Raw genomic sequence first — 16897 nt, forward strand, 5'->3', positions numbered from 1 at the left:
TTTTTGCATTTTTTAAAGCGAATCCCAAACATTTTATGAAAGTGTACGGGATTAATGAAAAAAGTAAAGACTTAAATAATACTGCCAATAAAATAATAAGGGGCTATAGTTTGGAACATAAGATAGGGTACTATGAGAAAGAGGAGCCATTATCTAATTCAAATATTGACATAAAATTCAAAAATTTTCGCGAAAATTCCTGAAACCCTATTATATAAAGAATAAAAAACAAGCAAATTGAAATGACAATTTTTCTTGAACCCGGATAGAATCGATCCTGAGTCCCTGAAATATAATTTTTCAAAAAATGCTTAACTGACAAAATAAAACCCTAAACCTTATGCATCAATCGATTCGCCTTCAAATTCTGCGTCGATTGATGTACAGACATGGCGAAATAACGAAAAAAATTTTTTTTTTCAAAATTTGCTGTCCCAATTCGCGTCTGCTGTCCCAAATTCGCATTTTTCTTCCATTTCCTGGTAATGAAATATTTCGATAAATATTCAAAATACTGACAAAACCTTTTACAATTTTGTAGAACTTTTCATTCTCTATCTTTTGATATAATTATTTAAGTGATTACTTCACTTATACTCTAGATATTCCTTATGCCGTATTTTTTTTTGCTAACAGCCAACACAGAGCCCAAATTTCTTGGCCGTAAGCAAATTTCTGAAATTTCAATTAACGATATCTCGTTTAATTCTGAATATTATATGACGCCCTTTTGCTTAATTGCGTATCCCCCCCTATATCTTAAATTTAATTAATTAGATTTTGCAATAAACCTCAAAATTTTTTGTATTTTACTTTAAGAAAAAAAAGCCGATTTGTGTCCCAATTCGCGTTTTCGCCGGCCGTGTCCCAGTTCGCTGTTTTACCCTAGAAGGGATCCAACTGACTGCCACATCTTGCGCTAATATTTCTTTGACTGGAGCAAACAAATCGTTATTTTGATTCCACTCGAACGCATCTCGGCGATGTATAGTCGAAATTGTCCAGATGTTTCCATCGAATGTGGTTATGCCTTAATCAGTCAGCCGATCAATTTGTATCACCACAGGTTGTCGATGTACTAAAGAATATAGAATAGATGTACACAGTTACCTTATATTAATTGCCCAACCAGTGACCACGCTGAACGCTGAAGCGTTGAAGAACGCTTTGTTTTAGGGATAATTTTCCCCGATTATTGGCCTTTCAACGAAACAATAGAACACGAATAAGTATAGATAAGCTATACTATACTATAGGCCCGAGTGTTTCTTTTGGAACTTTTGCGCAAAGAAATCAGTTGAGATTTCCCGGTTTCCGTTTTTCACGAAATTTGGCCACAGAGACACACCCTCACTGCCGGAACAGAATTCGTGTTATGTACACGTTTTATGATTTTTGAGTTTCACGGTATTCTTCGTTCCCTCCTATCCTATATTATATAAATGGGCCATTAAACAAAAAGAGAAAAAACAAACTTTTTCTTTCTGGTTATTATTTCCCTCGTCGTGAATCGTGATTGAATCACCTGAATTACGCTGAATTACTTCTGTTTTTACGGCACGCCGAAGAGTATAACATGCGTTAGGAATGATATATTCACTATTCTCCAAAATCAAGTTATAAAAGGCGGCATCGAATGAGGGGTTTTTAGATGTGACGCGCTGAAACAAAATGGAATAGAAATCAAATAGAAATATAAGTTAACGCCCTTGACTGTTGCGCAGTACGTAATCAGCTCATCCAAACTGTGTAAAATACACAGCTAGGGGGGGGGGATAACACACGGACTCTCTGCCGTGTTGCAACAACGAGAAATGAAAAGACAAGTAAAAAGGAAAAGGAAACAATTCTCCCGAATGGACGAAAGTCTCGCGTCGTGATAGTGACCAACCACAAAAAGCGAACGTCCATTGACAATAATCGTCTCCTTTTTTCCCGTCAAGTTTCCCTTTTCCTTTTTCCCAGCAGCAGCAGCGGACTACATAATAATATTTCATTATCACCCTGACCGAAATTGACATGGCCAGTTACTATAACATGTATACCTGATGCAACCGAGCAAGTATATAAGTCGGTAGTGTCGACTCGATTAAGTCACCAGTCGCTTTCAGTCGATTCCACTACCAACAACTACTCCAACATCATGCAGGTTCTCTATTGCTATTTTCTTATTACTAGCATAAAGAAGTATTAAATTCTTTTATTATTTTCCCGGTTATACAGTTCCAACTCATTCTTGTTTCCCTCGTTGCATTGGCTGTTTTTACATCCGGAGAAGAACAGCCCAAATACACAGACACTGTCGCCAAGTCATCCGAGCAACAGGTAAATTATATCTTATAGCTGACTGGTGTTCTAGCCTCAATAAATTAATTATATTTTGAATGAAAACGAATTTTCCATAGTACGCTCCCATGCCGCACTCGTTTGCCTGGGAAGTGAAGGACGAGCCGAGCAAGAACGACTACTCGCACCAACAGGAAAGTGACGGCAAAGTCACGACCGGATCCTACCGCGTTGCCTTGCCCGATGGCCGCACCCAAATCGTCACCTACACGGCCGACCAAAACGGATACGTCGCCAAAGTCAAATACGAAGGAGAGGCCCAATATCCCGCACCTTCATCATACAACAACAAACCATCAGCGAGTTATCCAACCGAACAGGCGAAACCAACAACAGCTTACCCCGTTGCTTGAATAGCCCGAACCACTGAAGCTCAGCGATCCTTAGGAACATTATGAACCGATGCATTTTCTCCTATTCCCAAATGCATTAGTGATTGTAAGTTTGTAACTAAATCTTTTGTAATATATGGAAGAATAAATGTAAAATGTTAAAACAACATTTTGAAATTTTCTAATTTCGCCAAATCTTTATGGCATCTTGATGATATAAACTCGTTTTTGCGGCAGCTATAGCTTTTTAAAACTTGGCGGTTGTTAATGCTGACTGTTATGGGCCTCAACTAAAACATCAGCTGATCCAAAATTCAGATAGAAAATTCGATTAGAAAATTCGTACGAAGTCATAGTATTACGTATCGTCACCCAGACTTGAAATATATGTCGATTAGCAACGGTCCCGCAATATCACGTGTCCGTCACTGTAAATAAAGCAGAAGAATTTCGTTCGTAGCGTGGTCGATTCTGTCTAGAAACGTCTAGAAACGTCTGCTACAGGAGACGAACAAAAAAACCAGTCACAAACAAAAATTAATTAAAAATTAACCAGATGGAATTGGGGATAGAAATAACAATTAGGTAATAGAGAAATGAATAAAGTATTCACTGTTAGGAAGAAAAGGGGGGAAAATCAGAGTCATAGATAAGAAAACAATTTTTTTACCGAGGAGAAGTTGGTTTTCCCATAAGACGCTGTAGGCGACACACACCAGCTTGGACACAAATGAGATTTTCGCATTTGCGGAGAATGCGCAACGCAGGATGTGTAACTGCTCCATTTAGATATTGAACAGTACAAAATAGTTAAGGAGGCCCTTCACGAACGATCAAATCTATTAGAAACTGCGCCTCATCTTTGTTATCCTCATCTACCTATTGTAAATCTTTTGAATTTATCGTTGTATTTTTTTTAATGTATTTTTAATGTTTTGTCGAATGTTTTGTTCGATTTCTTTCTCTAGATGTTACCGGCCTACAGTTCGTGGCAAATTCCTTATTGCTGGTTTGGAATAAAAAGTATAAAGCTATCTTATATTTTGGTAAAAATAAATTTTTTTAACAAATATGTCTTACATTTTTACATCTTTAAAGTGTACGATTTGGTCGCTGGTTCTAAATGCATCAGACGTTAGTAAGTAAAAAGAAGGCCATTGAATTGTTTCCGATGCTTCGGAAAGACAAACTTTGCGGGGCGATCATCTACTATGACGGCCAACATAATTATGCTCGAACGAACGTAGCTATCGTTTTAACTGCCATACGCCTTGGGGCTAGGGCTGTGGCCCGGGCGATGAAAGCCCGGGCGATGAAAGCCCGGGCGATGAAAACCCGGGCCACTGCCCGGGCTGAACGAAAAAAAAACCAACCCGACTCGACCCACCGAGGCATTTTTTTTAACGGGGCGGGCGACGGGTTGAACCCCCGGGTCCTCGGGCCAACCCGAGTGGTGGCGCCATCTAGTAGTCACATAGAGAAGCTCGTTATTCTCTATGCCTGCGGCCTCAAAATATTGCCGCCAAATGCTCTACGATAATTTCGTAGCATGAAAAGTAGGATAAGTGGTAGAAAAGGGCGTTCAGGGGTGTTCAGAAGCCAGAATTGACGTGTCACTGTTGGAAGAAGAAGATAATTAAGAAATTTAGGGAATTTTTTAAAGTTTGTAAAAAAAAGTGTGTTTGACCCGATTTTTTACCCGGGTCGTTACCCGACCGGTAAACATTTTTTGACCCATGGGTTGGCCCGGGCCAAACCCGTTCACTCAGTTGGCCCAACCCGCTCCGACCCGCGGAAGAAGAAAAACCCGTCTAAAAAACCCATAAAAAAAAACCCGCTAAAATCGTCCCGGGCCACGGCCATAGATGTGGCCATGATGTTTTTATTGTAAAATATGACTTTGAATTATTTCGTGAATCGTGTATGGGATTTTTTGGCGTAAGAGGTTATAAGATTCTTTCCCTGTATAAATATTTAAGAAAATTCTATTGGAAAAAAAATAAAACAACTAAATGATCTCAGACTCAATGCTGTACTACCGAAATCTACGCTCTAATGAATTTGAACGTACTTCTAGTCGTAGTATTCGTAGTAGTATTCGCGCGGTTTTTCTTCAAATATAATATTCAAAACATTTCGCTTTATCGACATTTTTTGGTCAAAAAGTGTGTAAGAGAACCAAGGTAACATTTTAATCCTAGCTTTGGCGCTGACATCACATTGTATTCGCGCGGTTTCTTTTCAAATAGTATATTAAAAACTTATTGCTTTGTCAAAATTTTTACATCAAAAAGTGTGTAAGAGATTCAAGGTACTGTTTGAATCCTAATTTTGGTGTTTTTTTTTGCCAAGTGGGGTTAAAGAACCAACCCATCTTGGGACAGCTGTTGTTAATTGCTGATATTTCTTATCAGAACTCCCAGTTTTTTTTTCATGAATAGCCATTCTAAAATAATTAACTTAATTATTTCTAGTAATGAAACGTAAGTTAGAGACCAAAGAGATGGGTGTGAGCCCCCTGCCCAAGAAGAGGATATGTTTGGACGGGAAAGCCATGGTTGAATTTTTGTTCAACGGGCTTGAAGAAGTGGAAAAAACTATTGGCTATATATTCAAAAATAAGTTGCTGCTTATTCAAGCAATGACGGACTCATCTTACAAGAACAATTGCCTCACCGAGTCCTACAATGAACAGGAGTGGATAGGTGACCGAGTATTGGGTAAGCTAATTTCTTATTTCTTATAAAATTCTATTATTCTAATATTCTAACTGTTTATTTTTAGGTTTTGAAATGGCAAAATTTGTCAGTCTGAACTGTCAAGACACGGTGGACGCAAAGTCGGCCACTTTTGCAACTCTGACGAGTAACGAATTTTGGGCAGTTCTCACCGTTAGGCATGGCATACATAAACACATCAAGCTATGTGATAACAACCTAACAGCTAAAATCGATGCCTTTGCCGAACAACAGACCCGTAATGGACACCAACACATGCATGAGGTAAGAGATTCTTACATATAACAAAACAATCTTTGTATCAAAACAACTTTTTGTTGTTTTGATAGTTTTTTGAGATAGTGGAGTCGGTGGACGACCCAGAACTGCCTTTCGCCACCTTCACTGAGCCCCCTAAGGAATTGGCTGACGTCTAGGAAGCCCTTGCCGGGGCTATATTCCAAGACTCGGGGTTTTCTAATGACATAACGTGGGCGGTTATCGCCCCACTTCTTGCCCCCGGAGGAACAATCAGTTACTGGCCTAAGAACCCTGTCCAGACCATTCATCGAAAATTTGGAAAAGCTATGGAGTTCGTGTAAGAAGTAGACATATTACTAATTTTTTTTTATGCTAATGTTTTTTTTTTAAATAATAGAGAGACAAAGATCATGGGTTTGACCTGTGTCACGCTCAATGTTGATTCCATTCCCATCAGTCGAGGTTTGGGGAAAAACGTGAAAGTCGCAAAAAGTGCCGCAGCCAAGTACGCGTTGCGTATACTAGATTGCTAAGTGTCCACATTTCTTTTCCAACCATTTGATTTGTTTTGCTCCTTACTGTCTTAAAAATGAAATTTACTTCTAACCTGAAACGTGAAAGTCGCAAAGAGTGCTGCAGTCTAATACGCATTGCGTATACTAGATTGCCAATTGTCCACATTTCTTTTCCAAACATTTGATTTTTTTTTTGCTCCTTACTGTCTTAAAAATGAAATTTACTTCTAACCTGAAACGTGAAAGTCGCAAAGAGTGCTGCAGTCTAATACGCATTGCGTATACTAGAAGATTGTAAAAAAAAAGTGTGTTTGACCCGATTTTTTACCCGGGCCGTTACCCGACCGGTAAAAATTTTTTGACCCATGGGTTGGCCCGGGCCAAACCCGTTCACTCAGTTGGCCCAACCCGCTCCGACCCGCGGAAGAAGAAAAACCCGTAAAAAAAACCCATAAAAAAAACCCCGCTAAAAACGTCCCGGGCCACAGCCCTACTTGGGGCTACAGGGCCAATCACGTGAAAGTGGTAAGCATCATCGACTGATGACTCTTATTAAGAATTTTAGCTTATATTTGTCTGAATCTTACAGGTTAGTCTTATGAAAAATATAGATAACGAAGGCCAAGAAAAGATATCTGGTGCCCGTGTACGTGACGAGATTACCGGCAAGGAATGGGAAATCCGAGCTAAGTGTGTCATCAATGCCACGGGACCGTTCACAGATTCAATCAGAGAAATGGATCAGCAAGCGGTGAACAAAATATGCGCACCTTCATTGTCTGTAGTGAATGATTGATAATTATTTTTTTTAAAATTACAGTTGATGGCCCACATCAAATCTGGTTGCGTAACCAACTCGTGGTATGACCAATTGGAACAAGAAGAACAGGAAAATGCTGAAGAAGAAGAATCCAATTGGAAAACTATTACTGTTGACAGCAAAAAGGAAGCAGTTTAGAAAGTCTGAAGTGCTTTAAAAAAAAAATTGGTTGAATTGGCGGCTACCATCGTTTCGCGTCACCCTTATCAACCAATCCCCCTGTTTTAATTACTTTAACTCTTTGGTTAGTTATTCGTTTTTCTCCATAGCGGTACTATTTAGTTTACTTTGTTTTACGAAACTTGTATATCCTTTTTCGTAATGAATCGTACTTTTTCGATCGTGGTTTTAAAAAATCTAACGGGACGTTTTAGGATAAATCAGAAATAGAGAATATTATCCGTCAATTGGAACAAGCCAAAAAATTTCATATCCGTTAGTTATTCGGTGGTATCATTTCTTAACAGTCTGCACAGTGAAATCAATAACGCATATACGTATTTCTAGTTTTCTGTTATGGTTTTTAGCCAGACGGGCAGACCCGATCTATGGCGATATTTTGGTGCTAACAGCTACGATGGCACTTAAAAAACAACTACTTCTTACTACTTGTGATATATGGATGGGAATGAAATGAAGAAACAAAATTCAGTAAGTATAGGTTATAGTCCAAGAGCCTGCGACGTTGTTGTCATATTTTTTTACAAAAAGTAGACCTCAAAAAATTTTTAGTATTCATATTTTGTTGGCGAAAATGCAAGTCTGCCGCGGTGCTCCCTTTCCCTCTGTGGTACCTGATCCCGCGAAGTCGACGGAAAATACTACAATTGGTTAAATTTTTAGATGAAAAGTTCGGGTTTCTAATATACCAGACCAAGGTTTGTCCGTGTGTGTAATGGACTCATGGTTTTCCCCCTGTCAAATGAATTAATAAACAATGGCATCGTCAAAGCCGCCAAATTCAAATATTCGATCTGGAAGGACTAATCATCATTCTGAGAACGCAGAAGAATAAAAAAAAATATTCGAGTGGCGGATTGTTTGTTGCGTGTTAAAAAATGGGAAAGATCTTCGGTGCCGTAACATTTGTATTTGTGATTTTTTTTTACATTCTGGATATAATTCATCAAATTCTTCAATCAACAATAAACGAATTTTTAAACAAATTGTTAAAAGAAACTACCGAGGAAACCATAAATCATCAAAAAGCGGAATGGGGTTTTTTCAACACAGCTTCGTATCTTACCTACTGTAAAACCACACGAGTTTCATTCACATTTTATGAATAACATAAAACCAACCCCGACACAACCTAAACGTAAAACCACAACCACAGTTTACAGTTAATTTGAGGGGCGTCAAAGCAAAGAAAAAGGAGTGAGAAAAATTACACCAATTTTCGATTGCACCATATTAATACTTAATTTAGATAACGTGGATAAGGCAGCCTTTCAAATGTTAGGTTACAAGGAATGTTCACAAATGAAACAATGTCTAACATTAACGTTTGCCGAGTATGGAAGATCAATCGCAACCAAGATCAATTATGAGAAAAAAATATGATTAAAGTACTCAGGCTTTTTGACATGACAGAACGCGGCCTTGTGCATATTCCAGAATATAAAAATAAAAAAATCAGAAGGGGGATTTTCAAGTTCCTAAGCGCTTGCCTTGGTGAACTCAACCACATCAGCGTCAGAATCTGAATCCAATTCTCCTTCTCCGTCGCTGTCTTCCATTGCAAGTTTCTCAAAGCCTCCGCGAATCGGGTCGCGGTGTCCAAGTAAGCTGCCCAAATCCAGTTTAGCAGTTCTCTTGCTGTCTGAACAACAACCTTAAATGAAAAGACATTTGATAAATTTTACACATTTTAACAGTATTAACAACCGTAACTTATTGAACCAAACAATTAACCTTCAACAACTACTAAAACACAAACAAATTTTGTGAATTTTAAAGCGCATAAATAAAAAACTTGTTTCTTGAAGTTTAGCAAAGCTCAAATTATTTTTAAAAATTTTCCAGAGTTGTGAAAAATCGGGAGAAAAAAAATTCCCATAGCCAAATTTCATTTACCTCGCTGTCTCAACCTTATGATGGAAACGACGATGATGATTACGAGTAAAGGAACCGCTAGGATTGACAGTATAATCATGGACGTAGAAAACGAAGAAACGTCTAAATCTATTAAATGCTCGATAGAAGACGATTTTGATGCAGGATTTTGAATCGATTCTTTCGTCTTAATGAGATTTGATGCCATACCAACAGCTTCTATATAATAGATCCAAAGCGAACATAAGAAAAATGTGTTAAACAATTCACCCTAATAGTAAATGTTTTCCTAACCTTCTGGTATAAGCTTGAGAACTCTATAAGGGGATATATCAGCAATGTAGATAGATGAACCATTAGGACCAAGGGCAAGCGCGTGAGGTGTGCCCAAATGGGTACTTGCTTTGCTTCCAAAAACAGAAACGATTTCTCCGGATCCTTTCATATCAATTATAAACCCTTCAGCAGGGACAGCTTTTCCATTTGAAGAGGAGGGTCCATTGACGGCATACATATTCCCGCCTAATATTTAAAAAAATTATAGGATGATTTCAACAAGCCCAAAAATATTACGGGATCTTTTAACCTGTGTAGGCTACTGCATAGAGACTAGTTCGGAATTCAGGAAATTTCAGAATCATTTGTAAGCGTCCATCGTTAATCGAAAAACATTGGATCCGACCGTTCTCTCGATCAGCAACGCAAACCATTTCTCTTTCCGGTACCAATGTTAGCGAATGAGGAACACTCATAGGACTTGTAGTTCCTAGTAATAAAAGCAATTAATATTAGTATAATGGAAACAAACAATATATCATGGAATTTTTTCGCAAAACACTTACCAGCTTTCCACTCAGATATCTTGATTCCTGCTTTGGTATATTTAATAACTCTAGAATTACAGTAGCCATCAGCAACAAAAAATTCGCCGCTAGGCAAAACAGCAACGGAGGTTGGTTTGCAAAACTCTCCATCTCCAGATCCAGGTTCTAATTTTTTGCCAAGTTCCAGTAAAATCTAAGAATATGGAGATGATTTTTCTCTCGTCAATCGTAAGAATAATTTCAATGTTACCTGTAAACCATTGGTGTTCTTCCGCAATGGGGTTAGCTTGAAAACTTGGTGAGCCCCAACGTCCGTTACCCACAAGCAATCATCATCATCAATTGTTAATCCATGCGGAAGATAAAACCTAAATAATTCGGATCTCGCGAATAATGAATGTCACTTTTATTTTCTTCATATTAAAACTCACATTTTTTGACCGCCTTTGTTGATTACTTGACTGTCAATATGATCGAATAAGATTATGGTCGCTTCTTCAATTGGACCAATACTAGGATCGGCCAAACGGTTATCGAAACCAAAAGTATTAAATCCCCAAGCTCTATAAATCAATAAATAAGAAATATCATAAAGGTAAAATCAGTTTCTTTAGTTCCACCAACTAGGATCATGTATTGGTTAAGTTTAACCAATATATGTTATGATCCGATCTTATCTTAAGAACACTTGTGTTCTTCTATAACTGCATACCTGTCAGCTCTGTGAAAGACGACTATATTCCCCATAGAATCGATAGCAACCGCCGAAGGTTGACTTTGAATGGTCGACAACCATTTTGAGTCAGCAACGTATTTATCGGAGTACGTTTTGATTTGTGTAATTTCCTGAATTTCCAATAGTTTTACTGTAGAAAACTTAATATTTAAAATGGTCGAATAGGTAAACTCACCGGTCTTAATGTGGTTTTCGTTTCAAAGTGCGTTTGAGTAATTTCTTCGACATGGTTACTGAATTGATCGTCTTGGGCAGGAAGCAGTGAACCAGGTTTTCGATGACCTCCATGATTAGCTAAGTACTCCATCTGGTCTTTTTTTTCAGGCTCTGGAATCGTCTTATGGGGATCGCCTGTCGTACCAAAGACGTTGTTGTATTCCAATTGCTCCTATTGCAAAAAGATGAAAGCTTTAAAAAGACACCAGCAGTTCATTTTTCTAAAAGAAACTTACGAGATTAATTGACATTTTATTGGAAATTACTACGGTACCATTTTCTTGACCATGGCTACCATGAAGAGCATGCTCTTCCAGCAACGGATTAGGGGGTAGCGGTTCATCAGAGTCTAGGGGAAATAAGGTAGGCACCCGAGAACACTGGTCAGTACAAATCTGGTAGGAAGTTCCAATTTTTGCATCCGTGTAATACATCAGATACAAATTGCACATCTCATCGCCGGCAGTTGATCCTATAGGTTACAATCAAAAATTTTTTTTTAAATTTATAACGATATACTTCAATATTTAATGATTGATTACAAAGAAGGGGAAAACTCACCCATATACGTTGTTTCGTTCTTGCTAGTGGAGTCATATGTGCACCTTGCAGCAATAATATCACCCGATTCTAAATCAAATACGTGAGGCATGCCGTAGAACGCCTGTGGCCATTGCGGATTTCCTCGTGCAATTTCTTCTATTTGCCCGTTCTAGGTTTGTCAAATGTGTATGTCAATTGAAAGTTTACGCTAATAAGAACACTTAATGACAATCCTATTCATGCAAACCAAAGTCGAGATTAGTTTAAAGAAGAAAGATACCATTTGTCCAAGCTTGTATCCCGTAATGACACGTCCCAATGCGTGCGCATGTGTGCGATATGCGAATAAGTGAAGGGGAGCAGGTACATTAACAGTACAACAGGCATCAGCATGAACCTCTGTTAAATAAATGGTTCAAAAGGATTCATGCAGTCAAATTCAATCAACAAGAGTAGAAAAATCTTACTTGGCATGAATGGTGGAATAACTGCTCCTCCAATCAGTAAAAATATTCCAGCAATATATTTTTGTCTAGTCAAAGGAAGATTTAATTTCAGTAAATAACATAATTTTTTTGTAAATCATTACTCTTCACTAGTCACATCAATATCCATTCCACTGTAGTCTTTTTCACCAGGAGGTAAAGTGTGTGCATAATGGATTTGAAGGACCAAATATTTCACTGAAGTTTGAGTGCCTCCGAAACGAAAGCCAACTGAAGGTGGCAAGCTTGTAGGAGGGGCATTTTTAGCCCAAGCAAACATAATACTTGATGATCCTGAACACACACCATGGTGTCCACAATCCCTTTAAAATTAATTGAGGTGATTATGTCTTAATTTTTCTTACTAATTCAATTGTTTACCATGACATTTCCGTTGATGGAACATCTGAACAACCATAGAGAAGCATGTGGTGAGCCCTTTCCGCACTTCCCTCAATTTTGTATTGAGTGATGTATAATTGCTCATCTCTGGCATCAAATGCAGTGCAAAGATAGTCGTCATTCTAAATCAAAGAATTCATTTTTCAGTAAAATGTATATTTACGTTGTGAAAAAGTATTACCTTCTGAGGGATTATCCCTGGCATTCTCAATTTAATGTTTGAGCCACCATTTGTGGTGGGTTCACCAACTGGTAGTTTTCTGATTAATCCATTACAAGCACAGAACACCATGGCCAACACAAGGACCCTTTCCATTTTGTTGTGTAAGGTTTCCTCGCCAAGATAGAACTACGAACTGATAGCTTACGTGTCAAAATATGATGGCGAATCTACAAGCCTTAAGCGCCTGGAAAAATTGAAAGGCTTTTCTACGCACAAACAAGATTGGATGATGAATAGAATAGTGGCATATAAGTATACACAATACACAACACCGAGGTTCGGTGGTCACGTCAGAGTTTTTCTGGGGAGACCTTGAGGCTTGAGCCGCTACAGCCTCCACACTTCCAGTTTATTCCGACTATAATGCAAAAGATGGCGCTGATCCGTCAAATGTAAAATATTTAACCAAAAATACGAATACGAATACGAATCCCAAAATCACATAAAAGACATAATAATTAAAAAAAAAAAACAGCCGAAGTAAATTTAAATAAATCTCCCGAAAAATGTATGCCAATAAAGACAATTTTTACACAGATATTTAACTGTTTCGACTTTCGAGATTTGAGATGTTGCGAAAATGGAAAACGTAAGAGGGGAAATGCCGAAATGAGGTCTTTAGTAGTACAAGTATTGCACTCCTTTACGTAGTAAAATAGCTTCGCAATCCTGTGGATTCTCGTCGAAGGGTTTCAGAAACAGAAACAATGGTATCGAGACTTGAAAATGGAGAGATTACCATCATCAACCATAATTCCATTCGACTCGTTTCATTGCTGGGAATTGGCAAAGGAGATTTTCTTGGTTGTCAAACCGTATTTTTGGCAAATTAAACAAATTGGGTTTGGACTAAAGGACAAAATATATAGCTATTTAAAATCAGTTAAAAATACTGTTTAGTTAATCTAACGATTTTGTCCAATTTACAAAAAGCAGAAGAATGATTAAATCTCCCGCCTCTGAATCACTACCCTACTAGGCTATTCAGCATATAATAAAATTAGCAAATGGAATATAGCTACTACATTCAACACACTGTAATAATGCTGACAAGTGACAGGGGTCCACAGGGGCCTTTAGAACATCGAGTTGAAATAACAAATTGACGTGTTTCTACCCGAATACGTAGGCCTTAATAGAAAATCGATCACCAAAGCGCAGGTAAAATGGTGCGTGCACTTGGTGACGTCACCGCTCTATAGAACCGAACACAGCATAAGGCCAAACGGCAACCGGACGGCCCGGATTTCATTGAAATTATCGCTCGACAAATGTTCCAGTTTTCTCTTTTCTTCGCAGATAGAGTTGCTGTTATTTCACTACACACTGTGTCGTGTCTGTGTGTTGCCGTCCGACATTTTCTAGTCAAGAAAAAAAAAAGGAAAACATTTTCATGGAGGAGAATAAAAAAAAGAATGACGAGTTTATCAGTTCACCGGAGAGGAAGTGAAGTTCATCAATATTCGTTGACTTGTTCCAGATAAAAAAGGCGAGCAGCGCATATCAACATCCGCCTCACGCGGCGCGGTCGCCCCACCACCCGGGCTGCATGGTGGTCACTGACGATGAAATCAATAGAGATCGAGCTGCTGGGGAGGAGTTCATCAATCCTTTCTCTTCCTTCCCACATCTTGGCGATGTGTCGAGGGTGAAAATGTGGAACTTTGGACCGACGAGCGAATTCGAAAAAAGAAAACAAAAATACAACCTCGTTCCATGAATCTATGGAGTGGATACTAAATCCCATATCCAACAGCAGCCAACTGCTGGCATTTCGAAAGTACGAGAAGCCCAAGCGACGAAAAAGAAAATATCATAACGTGAAAAAAAGGGTGGGATATCGCGGACCGGATATTTGGCATGTGGCCTTTCGATTCACCCCGCTGGCCGAAATCAGAGATGGCAATGATCGAACTTTTGACCCGGCAGCGAGTATGCAGATTATCCTTTCCTCGACCCTTTCTTTCTCGCAACACATAGTCGCATGTGTACTGTACATACACGAATAACAATCTTAGCGACGGTATGATGTCATCGTCGGTGACATACGGCATCAGCCAAGGCATCAGCCCGCTCTATATTCTATTAACGGGTTATCATAAGCACCGGTACAACTTATTTGCCTTATTTAGCTGTGTAAATCAATTTCATTTTTTATTTGTCAATTTTTATTAACACAACAGCAATAACGCTTAATTTTAATTCTGCGTTTATTGATTGATTATACCTTAGAATTTCAACTAATTTAGTCTATTTCTTCGGAGTTTGTCTCCGTCGTTCGTGCCTGTTGAAATTCGAATCAAAAATTAGTTTTGATTCGAGTTCAACGATCGGCCTGACTTTTGGTAAATATCGGACGTCCTCTTCTTTCTCCCACCAAACCCCCCTTTTAGTACACGTTCTCACGACACCAATCATCTCTCCATCATCTGCCAGTGACATCACATCCCCCCCCCCTTTAAAACGAGTCGTACTGGCGTATAGGAATAACAGCATAGCAGGGCGATAGAGTCTGTAGCAACTCATCGATCAGCAAAGTGGAAGGATAAAAATCCACCGACAGCAATTTGTGTAACGATTTTAAATGAAAGCAGCACGTCACACTTGGACTTGGTATATACTTGTCACCGGGACATGTGTGGAAGATAACGATGACGGGTAGCATGTAGGGATGTCGATCAGCCGGATGTATATCCATTATTCAGCACATATACACTTGCCGTTGGATTGATTCCGTCATTTTTATTATCATATATCAAATATTAATATAATTGCGTCTGAATCAAAACTGAGCTTGCGACGACCCACAGCAAGTATGTTTGAAATTCTAGATCTATCGGTAAAGTACAACTCGTTGGTATTACTTTTAACAATTTAAATTTGCATTTTTTTTTAATGATTCGCAATTGAATGGCTTAAATCGAGGACTATAACGGTCATCAGTTGTATGTCTGCAATTTGTTGGGAGATATACGGGGACAACTCATTTTTCTCCCGTATAATATTTTTTCTGAATGGTGTCCATTAGTGTTGGAAGTTTACAGACGAAAAAGAAGGCGCCTCGACAATATGTCTGACACGTAACATGATGGTGTGTGTGTGTCATTGTCCCGCTGTATTTGCTTCTTCTCTTTCACGCTCCTTCCAGCAGCCCCCTCTCCATGGTCCTATATTCCTTCCTGATCGTCGGGAAAAAAAAAAAATCTTTCCAGCCCAGCCGGTTACTTCCTATTCTTACATCGAGACTATCGGAAGTCCTAACCGTTGGGCGCCCAGCAGCGTCGCCAACGAGCGCCGCAACACATTCAACCATATATAACCATCCAACCAATTGACTCAACTCGTTTTACAGAGTCCTTCTTATATTATTTGCCATCTTCTTTTCGTACTCGTTGGGCTCTATACACCGGTTTGTCGCCTCTCTTTTTGATTATTCCCCCCCCCCCTGTTTTCGTTGTGGCAGCGCTTGAAGTCTCGGCGCATCGATTGACCTTTTCTTCAACATACCTCTCGCCATCTTGATTGCATTATGTGTGTACCCTCCTACGCTCGGCGGCGGAACACCGGAAACTTGTCAAACGAATTCAATCAACCTAATCTGCAGCCAACGCCTTTGCCAGTTCTCTTTTCACGATTTCACCTCGTTTTCTCGTCGGTGGATTGCGCTCGATTTAAAAGGATCAAAGCTTCAAAGAAATTCAATTTGAAGGAGGGGGGGGGGGGACTCATCTCCTTCTGCTTTTGACCACAAAAGCCGAGCGACAAACATATAGAGTATAATTTGCAACAGACGATTGGTGCGGCAGAGATATTAATCGACACAGCTCAGCGTGAATCACCGCGCGCGCGTCTGTTGGCGGGGAGGGGACACCAGGAGTCGTCGCCAAGTGGCTGCCGAGTTATGACCATCGGCGTGTGTGTGTTTCTGTCGAAACGAATCCAACAATTAGCTCGCCCTTTTGCGGTGTTACACACTCGTTTTCTCCATCCAGTCGTTATTTAGACGAATTTCAACGATGTGATTGTGATTGCCGCTTTATGGCTTGGCTGAAGTACCAAATGGAAATTGGTCGTCAACGGTCGGTGAATTCCTCCTTGAAATCTAAACCACAAGTTCTACCCATTACCAGTAGACGCGACTGTCTGGTTTTGATCTTTATTCAATCGGAGAAATATTGTAAAATATCCATCATTATTATCTACGAATTTCCATCGATATCAAATAGTATGGCGATGCACAATGGACGAACGTCTATAAGCCCATGGCCAGACACAATATCTCTTGAGAATCTGGGGCCTATACAATACGTCTAGTCGTTTAGAGAGGGGGGCTACATGGCTATATATGTACCGACGTCGAGTCTTTTAAAAGCGGCCAGCGATTAAAGCATCGATGTTGGAGGCCAATGGAGCGAGGGCTAA

The 16897-nt window shown here is 39.2% G+C and overlaps 3 protein-coding genes across 4 annotated transcripts; 2 read left to right on the forward strand and 1 right to left on the reverse strand.

The window, feature by feature from the left end:
• Positions 1 to 2100: 2100 nt before the first annotated feature.
• Positions 2101 to 2845, forward strand: LOC124343813 (larval cuticle protein 9-like). The gene is made up of 3 exons (XM_046797307.1): positions 2101 to 2149; positions 2224 to 2325; positions 2406 to 2845. Exons 1-3 carry the CDS (start codon positions 2144 to 2146, stop codon positions 2697 to 2699), a joined length of 402 nt encoding a protein of 133 aa, XP_046653263.1. The 5' UTR covers positions 2101 to 2143; the 3' UTR covers positions 2700 to 2845.
• A 2474-nt stretch (positions 2846 to 5319) lies between these two features.
• Positions 5320 to 5884, forward strand: LOC124327954 (endoribonuclease Dcr-1-like). Its single transcript, XM_046786927.1, has 3 exons — positions 5320 to 5398; positions 5463 to 5680; positions 5746 to 5884. Exons 1-3 carry the CDS (start codon positions 5320 to 5322, stop codon positions 5830 to 5832), a joined length of 384 nt encoding a protein of 127 aa, XP_046642883.1. The 3' UTR covers positions 5833 to 5884.
• A 2177-nt stretch (positions 5885 to 8061) lies between these two features.
• On the reverse strand, positions 8062 to 12818 carry LOC124342993 (peptidyl-glycine alpha-amidating monooxygenase B-like). Of its 2 annotated transcripts, none has more exons than XM_046796131.1 (16): positions 12434 to 12818; positions 12232 to 12374; positions 11955 to 12173; positions 11833 to 11897; positions 11646 to 11764; positions 11384 to 11534; positions 11059 to 11294; positions 10782 to 10994; positions 10583 to 10716; positions 10302 to 10433; positions 10121 to 10238; positions 9889 to 10063; positions 9633 to 9812; positions 9341 to 9568; positions 9068 to 9262; positions 8062 to 8825 (listed from the first exon to the last, which is right to left on the reverse strand). In XM_046796131.1, the coding sequence occupies exons 1-16, from the start codon at positions 12566 to 12568 to the stop codon at positions 8650 to 8652; spliced, it is 2619 nt and encodes an 872-aa protein (XP_046652087.1). In that variant the 5' UTR covers positions 12569 to 12818; the 3' UTR covers positions 8062 to 8649. The 2 variants fall into 2 exon arrangements, with proteins under 2 accessions (XP_046652087.1, XP_046652086.1); XM_046796130.1 differs by having other exon boundaries at positions 9068 to 9265; positions 12434 to 12817.
• Positions 12819 to 16897: the final 4079 nt, after the last annotated feature.

Source organism: Daphnia pulicaria, chromosome 1 (assembly GCF_021234035.1).
Source record: "Daphnia pulicaria isolate SC F1-1A chromosome 1, SC_F0-13Bv2, whole genome shotgun sequence".
Classification (NCBI taxonomy): Eukaryota; Metazoa; Arthropoda; class Branchiopoda; order Diplostraca; family Daphniidae; genus Daphnia; species Daphnia pulicaria.